General features: G+C 39.8%; 1 protein-coding gene across 1 annotated transcript in view; it reads right to left on the reverse strand.

The window, feature by feature from the left end:
- The window catches only part of TTC4 (tetratricopeptide repeat domain 4), a 331,051-nt gene that overhangs the window by 234,619 nt on the left and 74,091 nt on the right, over positions 1-22,341 (reverse strand). The window contains exon 4 of the mRNA XM_044085498.1: positions 17,053-17,130. Within this exon, the coding sequence (XP_043941433.1) occupies positions 17,053-17,130 (78 nt within the window). The remainder of the gene's footprint in view (positions 1-17,052; positions 17,131-22,341) is intronic.

Genomic DNA, 22,341 nt, shown 5'->3' on the forward strand with positions numbered 1-22,341 from the left:
GAGACTTCCCTTTAGCCCAAGCAAGCAATGGCCTCCAAGAAACTTGCAAACAGTTCAGATTAGCAAATCTGTAACTGAACTTTTTTAAATCTCAGAAAAGTGGGAAAAAAGCAAGATTTTTTTTTTTAAAGGAAAGCAGAGGTTCACAAGTATCAACAAGTTAGAACAGTGCAGTAAATGACCCCACACTTGAGTGCTAGGCCAGAGACAGATAAAATGCAAGTTTTAAGAAAAAAAATGATTTTAAAAATAAGTGCAGGCAGGAAATTCAGTAATCAGCTCTAGGTTGTGTTCTAAATACAGTTACCAACACAGAAATCAAGTTTAACAAGCCAGAAAATGCTCAAAAGTAGGCGGCAATGCAGAAAAACTTAACAAATAATCTGAAGCAAAATACTTAAAATCTCAAAAGTGGTTCCTTTCTTCTCTCAGCAAAACTGAGAGACTGAAACTGTTTCTTTGAAATCATTTTTAAAGGCAAGAGCCTTAAAGCACTAACTCCCTTCTACATGGTTCTGCAGACATTCACATTTTAACTTGCACACTGTTTTTAACAGTTTTATGTCTATTTATGTATTTTTCTACTATTTTTAAATTAATTGAGTCTGATATAAATATTTAATTGTTTGTCTTAACTGATTGGTCACTTTGAAAGTATATATATCAAGGAAGGCATGGGATGTTTTATTAACTCTGATGAAGCGACCTGTAGGTCGTGAAAGAACTCACTTTGTCCTTGGAATAAAGAATTTTCCTTCTACTGTGGCATTTCGACTTTTTATACATACTATTGGCTCTGAGGTGAAGAGAGAGCTGTTCATCTGGTACCTGTGTTTTTGTCTTTCTCTGATATTATTTTGCACCTGATGAAACCAGAAAAAGATATCTCAGTGTTGTGGAACATTTTGAGACAGTTTCACGTCTTTTCGGTATATAAAATAAATGAAGATGAAATTAAGGTTATAGCTGTAAACTGTACCCACACATGAACGGGTTCAGCAATACCAATATTTAATCAGGACATGATAAAGTGACATATTTAAGAGTATAGACTAAAAAGGATTCTGTTATGGCAGCTAAGGATATGTGGGAAGAGACTAAACAAAAGGCAATACAAAAAAACTGAGAAACTGGAAACTCTTGTTTTTCGATATGGATAGCAAGACACAAGCAGTGAAATGTTTTTAGCCCCTTTAAGTTTTATATTCAAGTCAAGACATATTTTTATTAACCAGAGAAGTTGTGAACAGTAATTAATAGAGTTGAAGGATTTTATCTGGGAGGAGAAAAGGGCAACAGGGATAGGTTGATTCTTCCATAGGTTGATCCTTCCAACACAACAAGGTGGTTCAGAATTATGTGATTTGAAGGGATATTTTACAGCCACACAGTTAAGGCTCATATACACAATACAAGCAAAAAGCTACAATTCAAAGTGGAAAGGGATGCCGATAAAGCAAGGGGTACATTCAAGAAATAAGGAGAGAGAGTGGGATTTTACAATGCAGATTGTTAAGAACAGTAGCAGCCATGCAGAATATTAAATTCATAAAGTAGCAGAAAGTATTCCAAGAACTAAGCCAACATGAGAATGGAGAAAGGGGATTTTGCCGATAGTAATGACTACAATAAGTATATAGAGAACAGGCAAGCAGGGGATAGAGTTTACTGGAGAATAGTGGTAAAAGAACCAAAGTATCGAGAGCAAAAAATTAGACAGCAGAATAGGAAGAGGCCAAGAAGACATCTGGACTAGAGACTGCCTTCCCCATCAGTGACTGATATCAGTGTACAGGCAAAGACAAAGGGATAGGGGAATCCTAAGTGAAAGACCTGCTCTGGTACAGGTTTTAGCTGACTAGAACAAAAGCTGCTCTTAAAAAGGGTACAATAAGTAGGACATATAAAATACTGCAAGATAACTATAAAAATCAAATCAGATGATGTTAGAAATGATTGGGAAGAGAGACTGAATAAGCAATTCACAAGGAAACAATGGGAGGACATATGTAGGACTCCCAAATTTGCAACAAAGTCTAGAAGATTTAGGAATTTGCTTGGAAGTTTTTGCATAGATATTTTTATACCCTAAGCAGACTCCAAAGAATTTTTCCTCAGGTTTTTTGGGAGTGTAATGAGCTGGCAAACTTTAAACATTCCCTACAGAGTACTCTGTCAAACTTTTGGGTGAGAAAATGGGTATAAGAAATAATTTTTTGAGCTGCGATTTAGGATCTGAATTGCCTAGACATAGTAAGGCCTTGTTAAAGTTTAATTCTGGTGGCTGCCAAAAAAGCAACAACTACAAAATGGAAATCAAAGTCTAAACCAACTATATTTGAAGTAGTGAATACTGTAATAGAAATAAAAGAACTAACTGGAAGTGGGGGTCTTTAGAAAAGGGTAGGAGCAAATTAAACAGAAAAAAATGGAAGTTGTGGGAATAATACAGACAGAATAATTTATTTTATTTTACATTTGTTTACTGGGGAGGTCCAACTGGGCTAGAGGCCCGTTTCCAGAGGAGGCCTGGGGAGAAAAGCTTCATTACAGTATACAAGATAACATATTTTCACTATTTCACATTCAAATCCCAAGAAGGCATTACACTTGTATAGCATGATAAATTTTGCACATTACTAATAGATTACAAAAATAATTATAACTAAACTGTTTCCACACAGTCTGGAATTGTCATACATCTCCAGATCACAAGTATACACTGTATTTGTATAGCATGATAAATTACAAGCATGTCTACAAGAAAGTTTACAAACCTGACTACATTGTTTCTACACAGGTTGAAAATTATCACACACAGCGTGTTTAAGACATAGGTAAACTGTTTAATTATGTGTACATGACACAACTGTAAAGTATATGGGAGATCTCTTCAGTTAAGTGATTGAATGAGTAAAGATATAAAGAAGAGAGCAAGAAAGGAGAGCAGCTAGTATGGGGGGATGAGCATGTTCTGCTCATCCAGGGGTAGTGTAGGATCACAGCCAGTTACTATTTAGGTGTTCCTTAAGTAGTAGTTTGAACTTGGAAGAGTTAGTGCTGTTGGGTACATGTTGGGGTATGCAGTTCCAGGTTTTTGCTACTTGGTTAGAGAATAGAGAGTCTCCAAAGCTATTGCTGGATTTTGTGACTTTTAGCAGAAGCTTGTTGGATGACTGCAGGTTTTAGATGGTAGAGTACGGTTGGACTAATTGATTAAGGGATGGGCAGTTGTCTGGCTGGTGTATAATGGAATGGGTAACTAAGTTCGTTGAGTGATAGCAGGTTTGTAATTAAATCAATTTTTAGCTGTTGTAATGCCATGCAGTGGTGTACTTTTGGGAAGGTTAGTAGCAAATCTAGCTATTTTGTGGTAGTAGGGATCTAATTTGGTTAGGTCTGAATTTCTAGGTTAGTGAAAATGGAAAAAGCGTACAGAATGGTGGATAGCAGATGTGTTCTGGCAACAGATTGTCTAGTGGTAGCAGTGAGGAATGGTTTGGCTCTGTATAGTGTATCAAGTATGACGTGGACCTTTTTAATGGATAAGGCTATGTGATTCTCATATTTTAGTGAGTTGTCAGTTGTGACTCCTAGTAATTTGGTATTGTCAACTGGTTCTATTTTGGTATTGTTGGATGGAAAAAAGGGAATGGGGGCCTTGGGGTCCTGCTGTTTGTGAAAAGCATAAGTTCCATCTTCCTGGGGTTAAGTATGAGTTGGTGTTCAGTGAGATAATGTTCTACATCTGAGAAGGCTGTTTGGGTTCTATCCAGGAGTTCAGGGAGGGAAGAGGCTGAGCAGATGAGAGTGTAATCATCTGCAAAATGCATGACTGTTGTCTGGTGGGTTGCAGTACTGATTTTATTGGTGAAGATGGAAAAAAGTAGTGGTCCAACTATTGAGTCTTATGGGACACCTACTGAGACTGGCAGCTGGGCTGACACCTCGTCTTGCCACTTCACTGCTTGCTGACATTCAGACAATTAGCTATGAAACCATGTGATAGTTGCTCAGGAGAGGTTTACAGTGGACAGCTTGTTGAGTAGTTTTTGATGGGATACTGTATCAAAAGCCTTGGACACGTCTAGGAAAATGGACGATATGAATTTGTCACTGTTTTGGTTCTGGTTGGCAGTATCTGTGAAGCTTAAAAGAGTGGTTGCAGTGCTGTGTTTTGGTCTAAAATCATGGCACTTGGCCTGTAGTTTGATAATTCGGTGGATTTACCACCTTCATGCAATTTTCCAAAATTTGGGGACATACTGTTCAGAGATGGAGCGGTTAATAAGTAGGGAGACTGGACATGAGATACATTCTGCTGCTAATTTGAGAAATTTATGGGCAATATATCTGCGGCAAGTGTTGTGGGTTTTAGTTGCAGAAGTAGTTTTTTATATGACGCTGGTCTGAATGTGCTTAATAGAGGAGGAGATGGGTTGGGTGATAGGATTATTAGGAACAGTTAGAGAAGTGTTGTTACGTTTTTTTTTTTTTTTTTACTAGGGACAGTATGGAGTTGAAGTGTGAATTAAGTTGGGTTGCTGTATTCACAGTAGCAGTGGGAAGGTTAGGGGTGGGAATAGTGGACTGTCCTGGATTTAGGAGTTGTTTTATGATGGTACAGAATTTCTGCGGGTTGTTTTGAAGATTTGTTGGGCTAAGGTATGGCAAGACTTATTTTGAGTTTGCTTTTTATCTAAATTTCTCAGCTGGCAATAGCTCTGGAGGGAAATTTGGCTTTTAGATGACTAATAATGAAACAGAGATACAACCTGGTCACACTATCTGTAAAGTGTCCTTAGTTAAGTATTGAGTTAGTTTTGCTTGGATGCACACTTTTCTAAGTGGGGCCAGAAAATTAAGCATATTTAGGAAACGACTGTTGAAGTACTGGACAGCACCGTCTAACTGAAGGTGTTTTAGGGGGGTCCAGTTGCATTATTTTAGGAGGGAGTTGAAGGTTTCGATGGAGAAGTGGGTTTTACTGCAACTATATTTATATATAATATTTTTGGTACAACATATTTTCTGTCTCAGAAGGCAGGTGGGCATGTGGTTGCTAAGAAAGTCTAGGAGATGACCGAAGTGTTTACATACGATAGTCCGGTTGGCAAGTGTCCAATCTAGTACAGAATGTTTGTTAGTGCATTTGCCAATTCTGTTCGGTGTGCAGATTAGTTGTGAGAACCTGAAGAGGTTGATAAAGTGGGTGGGGTTGTCAGAGTTGCAATTGGTCCAGTCTTGGTTTAAGTTACTTAAGATTAGAGTTTCTTGATTACATGTGGAGGAGGCCCAGCAAAAGAGATTTTCAATTATGAGGGTATTGTTGCCAGGGGGAAAGTAAGCAGCTACAATGATAATGCTCTTATTTGTGTTTAGGTGGAGGCATGAAACTATTTGAGTTGGAAGACTAAGGTGGGTTACTATGTAGGCATTGTAGGGTAAGATTATCCTTATAGATATTGGCTATTTCACCACCACGTTTGTGAGACCTGTTGAGTCTATGGATATTATTATCCTGGTAGTAGGAATTTGTTAACTTTAGTGAATTTTTAACCAGGGTTCGGTTACCATTGTGACATCAGGGGAGTACAGTGAGAGAGTGGCATGAAATTAAGGTACTTTGTTCAGGATACTTCTAAGGTTCATGTTGATGATTAGTAGGTCTGAGGAGTTGTGTATTTGGAAGAGGGAACTGTGAGGTGTAGAACTGTCTTGTAGGAAGGCTGTATGATGCTGGGGTTCTGGGCCTGGATTTGGGTGTATATCTCTGCTTAGGCTAAGTAGAGATAATTTGAAGAGAAACAGGTGGGACAGTTTGGGTAGCAGTTTGTCATATTTGTGTTGTAAGAGTTGGTTTGGTTGTGTGCTAGTGTATATAAGTGTAAACTGTTCAGTGTACGAGTTATTAAACAGTTGTGGTGATATACTGGTGTTTGTGGGGTTGTTGGTTTATGTAGGCTGACTGGATTTCTGGGGACAAAAATATATGCGACTTGAAGGTTATGGAAGGTGGTAGTTAGGTAACAGAGTGATTAAGAGGGTGTGTAAGAGAAGCATGTTGTGTAGAGTAAGAGAGGGGCTACTTGTGACAAATACGTTAAGTGAGATTGAATTTAAGTAAGAATTCAAAAAAAAAAAAAAAAGGAAGAAATAATGTATGAGTGCAGTTACTTGTGAGAAATGTTGTGAGAGTTGAATGCAAGTAAAAGTAGTACTGGAGAACCAGGACAACAGGTATTATAATGAGAGAGTCGAACAGACTGCTTTAGAGGTTAGAATGGTTTGGGAGTTGTGACTGGTTAACAGGAATTGTGTTGAAAGAGTGAGTAGTAGAGACTGGTTTAGAGTGGCTTGGGAGGTGTGACTGGTAGATTGGTAGAGGGGTGTGGTTAGCTTTAACTATAAGTTTAGGAGTAGTAGGGGTAGGTATGGGGGTGGTTAGGGGAGTAGAGGGAGCCTGAGCAAAGTGAGAGCGAATGGAGCAGGGACCCTTGAAGGGAAGGAAATTCTCCAAAGAAAACAAATCAGGAAAACATTAGTTTGTAGGGGTAAGTATTATGGTTTGTAGGGATTGCAGTTGTACAGGTGCTTAACTGCTCTTAGAGTGAGACCAGAGTGTAAGAAATAAATATGCAGGAGGCTCGGCTTCTCTCTCCCAATTAGCTCTAGTGCCTCACTCTTTTGATATTTACTCGGGACTGTGAGCTGGCTCTATCACATTGAATTTAGGGACCAAGTTGAGCACATTTATTTCAAAAGTCGTTTAATGCCAAATACATCAGATTTATACAGCTGCCCATGAAGGACTGAAAAAAAAAAACAAAAAAAATGGGGGGATGGGAAGTATGCACACTTACAGCTGTTAGACACACAACTGCACTAAACACAGCGACACCTTAAAAAACAGAAGCACCTACATTACGTACAATAAATGTCTTCTTGATGTTATTTCGTGGGCTCCCAAGATTCAGTTAGTGATGTTTTGGTGTTATGTTACTGTCCGTGCTTTCAGAGGAGGGGACTCAGTGTATAAAGTGCACTGAAATGAATAAATGTCTTGTTTTGGAGGAGTAAGGTTTAAGGGAAGGCATGAATTGATCAAGTTACATAATGCTGGATTGATGATAATTATACAAAAGAATATATGTGATGTATAATGTTTGCAACTGGGGGATATGTTAACATGGTTTTCTTTTATATAAATGTATTTTGCCTATGTCTTAAGTGATAATCAAATAAAGATGTTAAAAAGTACAGCAATATTTGGCAACAACTGCAGGAAAACAGCTGGTGTTAGTACCCAAACCTACTAATAGTGTGTGATATCATTTGCTGCAGCTTGTATTAACAGGTTAATAGACAGATGTGCAGTCTAATCATCACAAAACAAGCAGTGGACTGTATACATATTACGCATTCATTCTGACACCCCATCTTTAACAGATAATAGTGGAAATCAAATTATCCATACTTCTTTTGCTGAAAAATGAATTTACAGATCAGCTAGTGAACTGCTGCCCCCTCCCAACACAATAATTTAACTGTAACATTTAATTCTAAAACCCTTAAAAAGATGACATACACTGCTAGAAACTGTGATAAGAGCACTGCCTTCATGAAAATGGTCTCTAGTAAAGGTGTTGATGTGAGTTTCTTTACAGTTTGTAAGTAACTTGGAACATGTTTTAACATTTCAAAACAATCAAGTCATTTAATTCTCTCATATACTTAAATTAACTTTTTGGATGAACCACTAATAAGAGCAAAACCCAGCCGTACAGAACAAAATATTGTATTCACCGACTAATCCACCTGAATGGGAACATTTTTAGCTTCTCTTTGTCAGTGAAAAGTTCATCAGCCAGTTTTAAGCCAAAATTAATCTGATAAAGCTTAACACATAGCCTGAATTATGAAGCCAGACATACAATAAATTGTTTGAAAAATGATTTACCCTTGCTTTCCTTAACGTACAGTGCAACATTTTGCTAGACTGATGCTACATTTGATATATTCACTTGAATATATAAACACAGTTGCAGCATTTTAAAACTGTGGAATTTGAAAGAAACTGTGGAATTTGAGAGGAGCACAAAAGCGCGGGAAAGTCGCAGGTACAACTTTCCAGTAGCTCTGTTCTGAGGATGACTTCTCCCTTCTATCTAGATGATTGACAGATCCTGCTAGGTTAGTTGTCCCAGTAGCCTGAGGCTTGCAGGGAGGAGGCTTGTATCCACTATACTGTATCAGAAACACTCAGAAGACAAAGTAGCACCCCCATCAGAGGCTCTATAACAAGAAGCTGATATAACAGATACAGGAATTTGGGAAAATATAGTTACTATAAGGCAGAGTAGCTCAGAATGGCTAAGTTTAGATGTCTAGCTCACAGTGCCACAGTACAGAATTTTATCCTGACCTTCATTAACTGCCTGTGACTTTTCATGTTCATACCATATCTGCATATATATCTCCATGTACTCTTTTTTTTTTTTCTTTCTCTCTACCAAAATATGTTCACTGTCTAATCTAAAACTCTTTGTCCTAGTTCTTATAGCCTAGAGCATGCTGAAACGGGTCTGCCCTTTATCAGTTCACTTAACCAGTTAAATTATAAATAAATAAATAAAAGGGAAAGTTTGGAATATGAACATGTTTTGGCTCTGTCTGGATGTTGTCTTTATACTAACATTAAGCATGAAATAGGGATTCAGGCCTTGTTCTATTTTCTGGGGGACTCTTCCACGTCTCATTTTTTGATAGATGTAGTTATGCTTTGTTTGAAAAATATTTTTTTTATGTTTAATGGAGACATTTTTTCAGCAATTACAGGGCACTGCTATGGGTGCGGCTTTCGCCCCTATGTATGCCCATTGCCAATTTACTTATGGCTAAACTTAATGATTTTGTTTACAGACATGATTTTTTTAAATCAAAAGTTATTTTATATTTTAGATTTATTGATGATCTTATTTTTTTAGATCAAGGAAGCCAGACAGAAACCCTTGGGTTTGTTGATGACCTACAATCTAATACTATGGGCTTAAGCTTTGATGGTATACAGATTGGCCCACAAGTGAATTTTTTGGATATTAGCTTAGATAGATTTACAGCTAGTCTCCATAGGAAATTTGAACATAGAAATGTATTTTTATATGGGAGTAGTTGTCACCCCAAACATTTGGTCAAGGTACTGCCTTATAATGAATTCTTACGAATTCATAGGTTATGTAGCCTGGATACGAGCTTTGACAGAGAGACAGCAGAAGCAGAAGATATGTTTACTAAAAAGAGGCCATGATGTCCAGTTGGTTAGGGAAGCTAAACAAAAAATCATGGACATGAGGTATTCTTCTAACCCCCAGGGATACTCACACTATGGCCGTGTTAGTGGGAAATACAGTGATGGTAACATGTGGAAACAAATCCACCAACACAGTTGGTAATAACGGGGACCAGAAGAAGGTTTTCTTAGTGACAACCTATAATGTTATAACTGAGGAAATAGTTAAAAAAGCACGTAGTTTGTGGCCCATGTTCCTAAGGGATAACATTTTGAACTCTATATTCCCTGACTTTGTGAGTATTGCATATAAAAGAGCTAGGAATGTGGCTGATATTCTGGTACATAACCAATTTTGTTTACCAGATGTTAAAGTTAGTCAGAATTTAAGCACACATGGTTGTTCCATCTGTCATTATGTAATGAGTTATTTTCCCTATATTAACGGTATTACATTTACAGCTAGGTATGAATACAGTTGTAATACAGAATGGCTAGTGTATGTGTTGAGGTGTGGATGCAATAAGTTTTATATAGGGGAAACTTACAGGAGTTTTAGGGTCCGGTTACAGGAACATATTAGGGACATAAAGAATAAAAAACTAGAGTCTCCCCTTGGGAGCCATTTCAGGATAGCACACAATTCTGATCCGGATTCCCTTAGGGGCTGTGTCCTGGAAAAACTTGGTACAGGTGAATGTGTGCCCTTAAAAAAATAAACTTTTAAATAAAAGAAACCCTCTTGACTTTAAAGTATGGTACTTTGGAGCCTCAGGGACTCAATGAATGTAACTGAAGTATGTGATTTAAACTGTATGCTTAATTGATTGTCTTGTGCAATATGCTGTATTTAAGTAAAGAGTGTTTTGTAGTGTTTTTACTCTTAGAAGACTGTGCAAGCCAAGGCGCTAAGTGTTTCATTAAATTTGCTTACTTCTTGGATTGGTGGTCTTGGTGGGATTTTATTTTTTGTTTTTTTAAAGTTGTATTTGTTATTAAATGAATTACTCTGGAACACAGAATGGCTTCCATCTGTATGTGAGAGGCAAATTTCAACATATTAACAATTACTGGCAGAATAAAATATCCAGGCAGAAGAAAGCTCATCTGTGGCCACTACATGACATTTTCAATACAGCCAAAGGCCAAGAACAGAGGTTTATATCACTGACAAACTGTCTTCACACAGCTCATGCTACAAAGACATTCATACATATTTAATGAGGAAACAAGATAAAACGTTTTCAAAAACTCCTTCAGCACAACTACTGCACCTTATCTGCCACAGACCCCATATATAGCATTATCATTGATAGACTTATCACTCCAGGAATTATAGATATGACCAGAGCACTCAAAGCAATGAGCCATAGCCTACTTGTCAACAAACTATGAACGTTTAACTTTGGTCAAAACACTGCTAAATGGTTGGAAAGCTATCTTCTAAACAAAACATTCAAGGTCTACTCCAATAAACATCTACCCTTGTCACTCAATATAGGAGTATCTCAAGGGTCTGTACTATGACTCATCCTATTCTCTCTATTCATAAATGTTCTCCCAGCAGGCCTTTCTTCTTTAAATATCATGCTATATGCAGATGATATTCTACTTCCACAAGCAAATAAATGCCCTTCCACCCTTGAAGCTGAACTGCAAAAAAGTTTTTCAGCAACATTTGTAACTAGGCCATCTCTAATAAACTGCTGAGTAACCACAAGAAAACTAATGCTGTGCCTTTCTCCTCACCACAAAACTCCCACCTTCTACCACATACCTGTGCAATAAAAATGTCATCTCTTTTACCACTGACTACAAGTACTTAAGTCTCACCACTGATATCTAATCACATTGACAAAATCATTAAAGTTCTATCTCAAATAAAGCTATGCTACAAGATTTCCCACCTACTCTCCCCAATGCCTAGAAAAGGCTTGGCATAAAATATTCTGCTGCCCAAGCTCAGATAAGGGCCACCCATTTGGACTTTTTTTCCCCACCTATAATACATACAGATTACTGAAAAGATTTGCAGATCTACACTGCTTGCCAGCTCACACTCACCACTGCTCACGTTTCCATAAACTTAGGTGGTTCCCACTTTCTGAAAGACCAACCTGTCACCTTATTATTCAAAGTACTAAAATAGGGACAGTGTCCCCTTCAAGAAGACTGCTGTCCATTAAGGATAAAGCCCACTAACTTCAAAACTCTCAAGAAGACATTTTCTCCTTTACAAGACCCCTTTTAAAACAACTATGGGTAAATGTGCTTTCTCCAGATTAGGTCTTGTATTATGGAATAAACTCGCTTCAGAATTAAGGTGCACTGAATCCTTACAAAAAGGCTCTATCTAAACATCTTTACAACTCTGCTAAATGCAAATGTTTTAAAAACAGTGGATAACAAAGCAAATACTCCTCTGCTCTTTGTCAGTCTTGCAGCTCATCTTGGAGCTATTTTAGCAAGTTAAAGGTCAAGTGCAATGGCTCTCACTTACCTGTAAAACGTCTGTAATGACAGCCTCCTTGATACGGTCTAGAGTTTTTTTGTTTTTTTTTTGATGTGCTGACTGCAGTAAAAAAATAATAATCCTTAACTTTTTACTCTGTTTTTAAGAGAGATCATTTCCTGCCACCTTGCTGCATGGACCCATGTTACAAAGCCTTGCATAGAGATGATACGAGGTTGGGGTTTCCTGCTGCTCTAGTATGGTGGCAAACAAACCAAACACCTGTACTAATTAAATAAAATGACAGTCGGCAAATGGCCACTTGTAAATGTCCAATACTTTATGAATACACAAAGCTGTGTTCAATTATTATCCAACTGGCCATTCTATCTCTTAAAAATTGTTGTTGCAATAGCCAGGAGCCATAGAGGGTTACAATATAGTGTGTGTGTGCGTGTGTGTGTGTGTGGGGTGGGTGGGGTGGGGGGGGCATTAACCATTTCTCCTGTTAAGCAGGCAGTTTATAAATAGACATACCCTTTTCTGCATGCAAAGATGACAGCAAGCTAAAACCTAATGACAAAATCAGGATTAGACTAACCACTAGCCACGAATGAAGCTTGCAAAATGGTGAAAACCAAATTCAGATGCTGCATTCAGTTTTGTCATAATGCACATGATTGTTAAATGAAGCTTATATTAGTTCTGTTTGTTAAATAGATTATTCTGTACGTTAAAATTAGTTTCTCACCTTAAAATCAACTTTGATTGTTTAATTATCAATTATTGATTAATTGCATTTGAACAAGATTGTATAAAAAACAGAGGCACTACAGGTTTATTATTCTGAAGAAGTCTGCCTTGTGCAGACGAAAGCGCTCAATATTTGTTGGATTTGTGAATAAAAGACTTTTTGTCTGCCAGTACGGAACTTTTTACTAGTTTTTACCATCTATGTTTGACAATTTGCTATTCATTTTCTATAATGTAGTATTATTATTGTATTCCTTGTAATTTACTGCTCATTACTATACATTCTATATATACTCTACTATACAATATATTTATTATTATACACTCATTGCATCTCCTTGCCTTGGTCATGGCTGAAAAGGGGTCTTTGGATCAGCCCACCAAATCTGTCCACATTTTCTGCCTAACCCGTGTACTCCCTACCTCACATAGACATGCAAATTGCATTTTTCTCTCAGAATAAAATATGTACCTATACACAGTTTACATGGTTCATAGGTTCATAGTTTTATACTAGGCTATCTGCCCTAAGGCATTTATAAGCCTAGCCCAAAGTTTTGTGGCTTACGCCACCCCTTATGTTAAAAAATACTGTGCCCATTAGTTTGTTGTGCCTCTGTCCAGCATATGTACTCCCTCTCCCATGGCTATATGTATTCCCTCTCTCACTAGTGGGAACAGACCTGAACCTAAATTATTGCCTGCAATTTCCAAGTAATAAACATCATGACCTATAAAACCAATGTGCAGGAGTGCATATGTGTTTGCTAGGTAGAGACAACCAATATGCAGAAGATTAACATGGCATTAGGGAAATGTACAGCTGTGTACACTTACCATAAATGTAGAAGTTAGAGAGTGTATTCACTGCAGCATTCCTGACCCATGGAATTTTCTGCTGTGGAAGCCCCTGTCTGACCAGGCTACCAGAGAATATTTTCCCCTCCTCCTGAAGCCAGCGGATGCCCTATCCGAGGTCACTATGTTTGGGTCAGGTCAAAAGTCTGGGACCCTGTATTCCAGAATAAGGGTGAAAGAGGAAGGGGGGGGCCCCCTGACTGAGAAGGCGAATATCCAAGCCTATCCCATAGGCTAGAGGGGAAGGAGGGAGGGAAAGAAGACTGCAACAGAGAATACACTTGGAACATCCACATTTATGGAAAGTGCACACAACTGTACTATGTTCTTTGTGTTGCAGTCCAGCTTTGGGAATCACCTACAAGTCAGAAAATGAGGGTTGATGGAAGGATTAGGAAGAGGCAAGGATGTCCAGCAAAATGGCAGTGGCAATTCCTGCACTGGATAGGGAAAGGTAGAAAGACAGTAATGCTTGAAGGCAAGCACACAGAACCAAGAAGCTGCTTCGAAAATGTCCTTGGTGGCCACCCCTTTAAGAAAGGCAGTAGAGGTAGCAGTAGCCCTAGTGGAATATGTCCTCAGAGCATCAGGAGGCTTCTTACCATGATGGCTGTAGCAAAAGGAGATACAGCGGGAGATCTATCTGGAAATAGTTTGTTTTGAAACTGGTCTCCCCTCAGAGGTACTGGCAAAGGCCAGAAAAAGTTGGTCTGATTTCCTGACATTCTTGGTTCTAAGTAGTAATGCAGGTGCCTGTGCATATATATTGATTAGAGGATCCTTTCTCCCCTGTTCTGAGGGTTAGGAAAGAAACACTCTGGGTAGAAAATGAGGAAAGGTTCCGCACACAAAGGCTTAAAGCTCTGACATCCTTCTGGCTGAGGCAATGGCTAGTAGGAAGTCTGTCTTACAGGTCAGGTATTTTTTATCAGCAGAAGGTTTAAAGGGTGAGCTTTTCTAGAATGAAACTGAGGTCCCAGGGAGGAGCAGGAAGTTTCCTGAGAGGCCTAATTTGAACAACCCCTCTCAGAAACTGTTTCTGGAGGATATGTGAAAAGAGCGGAGGTGGAAATGCAGAAATAGCTGAAGTATGGATTTTTAAAGTGGAGGAGAGCTTTTTCAAAAAAGGCTGGATAAGTATGACAGGCTGAAAGGGATCAGAGCTTAATGCGTGTTTCATCCCTTCTATCTGCACCAGAGAAAGATTCTTTCCATTTGGTGTAATAAGACTTCCTAGTGCTACGTCACTGGCCTCTTTTAGAATGTCCATAACTTGCTTGTTGAATAACACCTTCCACTGATCAAGGTACCATTCAAACTGTCTATTTGAGAGTGTGCTGGGTGGGGTGTATTATTGTGCCCCTGTTCTGCATTAGCAGGTCCAGTTTCTGTGGCAGCTGCCATGGCTCCCTATTGGTCAGACTGAGCAAAAAAGAGTACCAGTGTTGTCTTGGCCAATCTGGGGCTATCAGAATTACCCTTGGTCCCTCTTCCCTTAGTGGTATTGGGGGTAAGGAATAAAGGAATAGGCAAGTTCAAGGAAAGGAATATCATCTGTATTCCAGGCTGACTTCATTTTGTTCCTGGAGCAACAGTTTCAAATGAACATTTTCTTTGGGGGCAAAAAGGTCCATCTGTGTCACTCCCCATTTTTTGGCTGGACTGAGAAATACTTCCCAATGCAGTTGCCACTTACGGGGGTCCGACAGGTTCTTGCTGAATTGAGCCGCTAGTTGACTTTTCTCCTGGACTGTACTGTGCCCATGAGATGCATCCCTAGTGAGTTTAGTTTACTGTCTCCCACAGGTCCACAGCTAGGCGACAAAGTGGGTAAGAGGGAGTGCCCCCTCCCACTTGTTTATGTACCACAATACTATGGTTGTCTTCACCAGGAGGACTCTGGGTTTCCATTTCTTTTGGAAGGCAATCAGGCCTTTTTGGACTGCTATTAGTTCTTTTAGGTTGATGTGCTGGTTTTTGAACTGGAGTCCCATTTGCCTAGAGTCTGCAAGTTGCTGAAATGGGCTCCCCTCGGCTACTTCCGATGCATCTGCTATCAGACTTTGGTCCTGAGGGAATGAACTTGAAGGGAAGGCCCAGGCTGAGGGAGTATCATTGGGCCTACCAGACAAACTCTTTCCTGAGCCAAGGAAGCAGTTTTATTCTGAAGGTGAGAAACTGGGAATGTTGGTACCACGCATTTTTGAGAAACCACTGCAGTTTTCTCGTATCGTATGCAGTATGGCCAGGGAGAACAGAAGAATACAAGAGGCCATGGATCCCTGGGCCATCAGATACTCTCTGGCTGTGAGGTATTTCCTGTCCAAGAGTAAAGGTTTAAAAAGGTAACCTTGTCCGGAGGAAGGAAAGCCTTCTGAAGAGTCGAGTCCAGTAAGGCTTCTAGAAACACAACCTTGCTTGAGGGGTTCATTTTGAGAATTTTGTGCATCGATGATGAACCCCCCCTGAGGCTAATAAGGGTTGGGTATAAAAGCAGGCTTGCTTTGAGTTTTTCTAGGTTTGTTGCCTGAATAAGGCAATCATCTAAGTAAGGGTAAATCTGAATTCTCTTTGTTCTGCAGAAGGTTATAACCAGGGCTAGGCATTTTGTGAAGACCCTGAGTACAGTACATAAGCTGAAGGGCATAGCACAGAAGTGAAAGTGCCTCACACCTGCTCTGAAGTGTAATAAACTTCTACGCGATTCTTCTATGGGGCTATGGAGGTATGCACCATTTAGACCTAAGGTTGCCATGAAGGTGTTGGAGGTAATCATGGGTAGTAGCTTTCGTAAAGTTTACATTTTGAAAATTTGGCACCTGTAAGAATCAGTGAAAGGTCTAGAATTGGCCTCAAAGTAAATTTTTTCTGGGAACTAAACATCTAGAGTAAAAACCTTCCCCTTGTGAGGATTTTGATGCATGTTCTACAGAGCCTTGAGTGCACAGACGGTCTATTTGGGTTAAGGCTTCTGTCTTTTGATTTGGAGAAATATCTGGGAAGCTAAGCAAATCAACGGTTGTTTGAACTTAAATCTGTAACCTCTTTGATTGATGTTTAGCATCTATAGAACCCCAGTAATGGGGCAGGGGGAGAAGGGGAAGGGAGTGCAATATGCAAAAGCCATGACTACTCCATCCTAGTCTCCAGATGTTGCCTAGGTATGCACATTATCTTTATATCTAGTATATTTTCTCTGGAAATTCTAGTATCCTTCAATATTCTGCAGACATACTACTAAGGCTGACTTCCACTGCAGAATTCTTTTTCCCAGTTAATCCTTTTAAAAGGAACCAATGACTTGGTGGGAATAAAACAGTAAACAGTTAGCAAAATGATACAACTAAATAAAGCACCACCCTTCATTAAACTTCCAGTGAAAAACAAAAATTACATCTTAATGTGAAGTCACACAACCTATGACTAAGCCATAAGACTTTCAGTATGGTACTAGTGACTGACAGTTAAATTAAATTGCAGTAAGTACTATAAAGGCCGAGAAACAAAGATGTAGAATGCTAGGTACTACTGCTGGCATTACCTACTACAAAAGCATTGTACTGTATTAAAATAACAATATACATTGCCAAATACAATGCTTATTGATTTAAGTCTCATAATGCACATGGTGTTCACCAAATAACATCCTCCAAGTCACATCTGGATACCTTTTTACTGTACAGTCTCACTCTCCTCATACCTCTTACAAAAGCTTTGAGATGATCTGGCTTTAATTTTCTTGCAACAATTACATCGTTGAGTGCAGACCGATGATTACCTGCAGGAAAAAAAAAAAAAAAAGTGATGTCAGAGAACATGATTATGAATGCATAATTACACCTGTGTAGTACAGACATCATGTGAAAAAAAAATAATCAAAGTAATTAATCACACACAGTTAAAAGTTGATGACTGATGGGATTCATAAACGAGCTAATCAGAGATGCAGCAAGTACAATGCTGAGAAATGAACCACATAAGAAAAACAGAGGTGCAATGGTAACAGGAAGAACTGCACTATTTGCTATATGGCAGAAGCGCTACATGACTTCCGAGTTGCTTATAACCTTGGAGAAAGGTGGGAGTTTTAGTGGTTTGCCATTTTTTCCGTAGAACATCTATTTCATGCATCAAACCATGAGTAGCTTTGGACAGCCAGGGTGCAAAATTAGATTTGATTCTGATTTTACGAGTTGGGGCAAGACAGTTTAGGGCATCAAGGAAAATGTGGTTACATTTAGTAACAGCATCATTGAGCGGGAGAGTTTTTAGGAAAGACCAGTTGATGGCAGAGTCTCTACAGTTAAAGGTTTCAGGGGAAAAGTTAGTAAGTTTCCTACAATCACTGTAGAGATGGGGCTTAGAGAGATGAGGAGAGTGCCTTAAGATAGAGATGAGAGAATGGTCACTAACAGAGTCAGGGAAGGTAGAAGGGTTACAATAGTTGTTTGGAGAGTTGGTCAAGATCCAGTCAATTGTGGAACCAGTAGCGTTTTTACTGGGTGGGTAGGGGTAGTGATCAGTTGTGAGAATCCATACAGGTTTATGAAATGTTGGGATGAGTTACCAATAAGGAAGCTCCAATCTATATTAGCATCTCCCAAGAGTGATGGTTTCACAAAGGATGGAGGTGTTTATCCAGGAGAGTATATGTTCAAGGATAGGCATGTTTGTACCTGGGGGGGATATAGATAGAGGCAATAGCAAACTTCCTATAGTTAATGATGTGGCAGTCTAGGAGCAGTTCAGCAGGGGAGAAACTAGGCAGGGTAATGTTTATAGGTGTTATTGTCAGTGAGAGAGTACAAGATAGCCACCCCAGTGCCTTTTTTGGGTGTCCTATCAGACCTATAGATACTGTATTGAGGTGGGTGAAATTCAGAGAAATTGATATGAGGTTTTAGCCCAGTTTCTGATAGGGCCAGGATGTGAGGATTGTGTTGGGCCAACCATGAGTGAAGTTCGGACGTTTTGTTGTTTAGACTTTGGATGCTCATTGCAGAGAGAGAGATATTTGAGATATGAAGGGCATTTGTCACTTTTTCAGGTCACTTCCATCAGAAAAAACACTCTGCCCCCTCCACAGAGAGGCACTGGTGACCCAGTATCAGATGCAGCAGCTAGTAGAGGTTGAGATAAGCGTGGACTCTCCTCTTAGTCTTTTATAACTGGACCTGCAAAAAGATGACACAGTGGGAAAAATTTTCTCACCCACATGATACAAAATGAACTGCAGCTGCACTAGGCACTGGCAAAGAAAATATACACACACACACCCTGAAGAAGCAGCTCCACCTTCTACAGTACACAACCATGTTAAAGTGATGTTGTTCTCCAAATGCAAAACAAAGCATGCAATGTTAAACATACATGTGCAGCCTTGTACAGCCTTGTACACAGCACAAGACAATGGTAGCAACACTCCCCTAGAAAAAAAATGCTTACAGTAACACTGCTGAATCACTCTTCTGAAACTGACTCCCACTGTCAAAGCAAGTCAAGGTGACACCACCTCAGATTATAAACAGCGATAGCACTATTCCCCACCTTAACACCTAGCCCAGATTGCAGAAGGTATCCTCCTTCAAAAGGACCAACATTGTGGCCCAGCAGGCACATGGAGTTTCTGTACAGGAAGAATAGGACAATCCCGCTCTTCTTGGCACACTATGTAGAAGCCTTGCTTTTTTCACATGCTGTGACAGCCATGGCCGCTTGATAGGTCCTCACCAGGGGCAATATGGTAGACCAACATGCATGAAAGCATGGTTGTGAATCACAAGTTGCACAGTCTAGTGCTTCACCATGGCACCATACCTGTATACATGCTGTGTCACACAGTTCTTGCTATATGTGACATATACAGCTCTCACAGATATATGTGGGTGGTCTGCACATTGTGCAGAAGTAGCAATTCTCAAACATTGGTGTTACATGGACTTTATTAGCATAGCCATTGCACTAACTGCCTGCTGTTAGCACAACATAAAGCTCCAATGCCACTTTACACACCACCACTCACAACCATATGTCTAAAGGATACAGGAATTAAATGTTTGTACATGAGCGATATTACAAAGCTAATGAAGGAGCCCTGCCTGGTAAAGTACCTAATCTACAACTACAAACCCTGTAAGGGAGAGAAGTACATGTACTGTATGCCTAAGTGGAACCCCACAACACTGTTATGGAAAAGTAATGTTTGGTCCAGATGTTGGGGAGGAGGAGTGGGGGCGGGTGCCAAGCTCTGAACACACAATACTGTGGGGATTACATGCTACAAGGAGTGTGGGGATCCATGACCATATGCAGACGCATGGTATGGTACCTAGAGGAGTGAGGCTGTTTACATAACAGTAACTACAACAGTCAGGCTGTCAACCAGTCCACACCAGGGGGGAGGGGCAATGGGCATAATCAACTCTATACCACAGAACAGCATATACAACCAATTATTGACAGGTTTTTGTCCTCAGGAATCTAGGCAGTGGCATGATGACCAGTGGGAGGCAAACCAAGAAAGGTTCATTCAGCCAGGAGAAAAAAAACTGCTACTGCATGTCCTCCAAACACATACAGCATGTGACACCTGGGCAAAGTTGCTAAATACTGGCATTCTCAGGAGCAAATTCAACAGGGAATGGTGCAAGAAATTAATGTTGTGGGTAGCTGTAATAGATCCTACAAAAGGTGGGCTGAACGCATAGGATCTTGTGACACGGAGGTCAACCTCAGGTGGTGATCAGAAGCAAAGAAGCTGTTAATACAGGTTGAGGAGTTTTTGGTGTTACAAGCATATGGTCATGGAACCCCACACTCCTTTTGGTGTTGCTTGCTGGCCACAGGGGTCAGCTGCTCATACCTAGGGAAGACGTGGATGTGGGAGCAGACCTGGCACAAACAAATCATGTCACAGCAGGGGAAGTACCAAGTTAGCAATATCCATGACCACACACTAAAGCATATACCACTACAGAACTGAGGGATTAATCAAGGCCCAGTTACATTATGTGTCTTTCCAGTTACCTCCAATTTGTAAGTGCTGTGAAGACTGGTAAAGAAGGGTGAAGGCTGCCAGCCTAGCCAGATAGAATGATAATTATGTCATTTGTAAATATAAATGTAAAATACAGGCTTGTGTCTTAAATGTAAAGAAATGCTGTTTCAGCAATGTGGCAACATTGCCATCTGCTATAAGGAAAACTAAGGCAAGCATTTCAAATCTTTCTTTTGAAGTTAAAATTATTCCAAATCTATCCTTTGATCTGTAAAGATCGGAGTCAGCCTGTCTGAGCTAGCACATTATTTCTATTGTTTTAACTTCAGGAATAACTACTAGAGTGTACATGTGAAATGTCTTTTATTATTGTTGTTTCCTGAGCAGGTGTTAGATTGTTAAATAATATAGCCTGTTGGCCTGGGAACTCCAGACTAAGTGTAAAAATTATGTAATGTGTATATTGGGAAAACCCAAAAAATTATGTAATCTGGGAGGGCCCAGCGGAAATGTTTGTTAGTGATTTTAAAAACTATTGCTCAGAGAGCGACTGTATGCATTTTGATCTTGGGACTATCTAACTCAGCACTGCCTTATGTGGTCTTAAGTTATCTTAGAAGTGTGTTTTCTTGTAGAAATAGCTAGGACTATAAAGATTAGACTTAAATGTTTTTCTGTTATGTCAGAACTATACTACTGAATTATTTTACATTTCTGTGTGATCTCTGAACTCTTGAATAGCACTGTTGTGTAGTAGTATTGTCTTGTGTTTTTAGTATTTATTATTAAATAATTTTAAACCCTTTTTAACTGTGGCTGGTTTATGTAGAGATAATTAAGCTCTAGAGTACATTGCATGCTTATAGTGATCCTGTAATAAGCCCTTCCAATAAGCCTTAAGAATGTTTAGTCACACTTACCCTAGGATAATAATATTGCACAGTAATAAATGGACACCCTTTTAAGGGCCTTTGGGTAGCTGATAATTATTATCTGGTGGTGGCAGGAATTACTACCGTATAGTCTTGGTATAGGGGCACAGCTGGAGAATCTGTGTCAGCCTTTCCCAGGAGTGTCTGTGAAGTTGTATAAATACTTATCTCAAAGTGTGTGTGTGTGTGTGTGTGTGTGTGTGTGTGTGTGTGTGTGTGTGTGTGTGTGTGAGCTACTTGGGCAGGGACACGAAGCACTGGTTGGACAGAGAGGATACTGGAGGTTTTAGCTTGCCAGCTAGGCTGAGATCTGGACCCTATAGCTGTGCCAGTGGGGAGTCTTATTGAGAACCTGGGGAGCAAGGGAGCGACCAACCTCGGACTAACTGTGATCTCTGTGTGCTCTTCAGGGAAATTGCATTTTACTGTGTGCATCTGTTATCCTCTCTCCTATATGAGACACCCTCTCTGGTGTTGATGGTGAGGATTGAGGCTCCTTGACTGTTGGGCCAGGGCACGGGCGTCACAAGTGCAACATCCTGCATGATCAGGTACATGTTCTACCATATTGTACAACATTGTTTTTGTATGTACCAACATGCATTCCGTAGGGGAAAATATAGAAGTATATGTGCATCAGTTGTCACTGGTGCTGTGTGTGGTAATGCTTTCACAGGTTTCACTGACGGGCAGTCCAGCAAAGTAGGACATCACTGGCTGATGTGAACAGGGCATCTGTGGTTGACAATAATGGCAACACGTACGTTGCACAGTCTAATGACACTGTGGCACTGTCAGTAACACTAAGTGCATAGGTAGTACCCACATCCAGTATTACTTTGGACCCTTGCAGGGGCACTGACTGAGCATATGGTCTCACTGGAATATGACAGACAATTTGTATCTGACAGCATCACAAAAGCTCCACCTGTGCCTTCAGCCCACATAGATTCTAACACAAGCAACACCTCTAAGCTGGGCATAACAACCACGGGGAACAGAAAAAAGGAGGTGTGGTGCCACCATGACTCCAAGATTGTCCCTGGTATGGCTATCATAT

This window comes from Protopterus annectens, chromosome 10.part0 (assembly GCF_019279795.1).
Source record: "Protopterus annectens isolate FY-2018-M chromosome 10.part0, PAN1.0, whole genome shotgun sequence".
Lineage (NCBI taxonomy): Eukaryota > Metazoa > Chordata > Ceratodontiformes > Protopteridae > Protopterus > Protopterus annectens.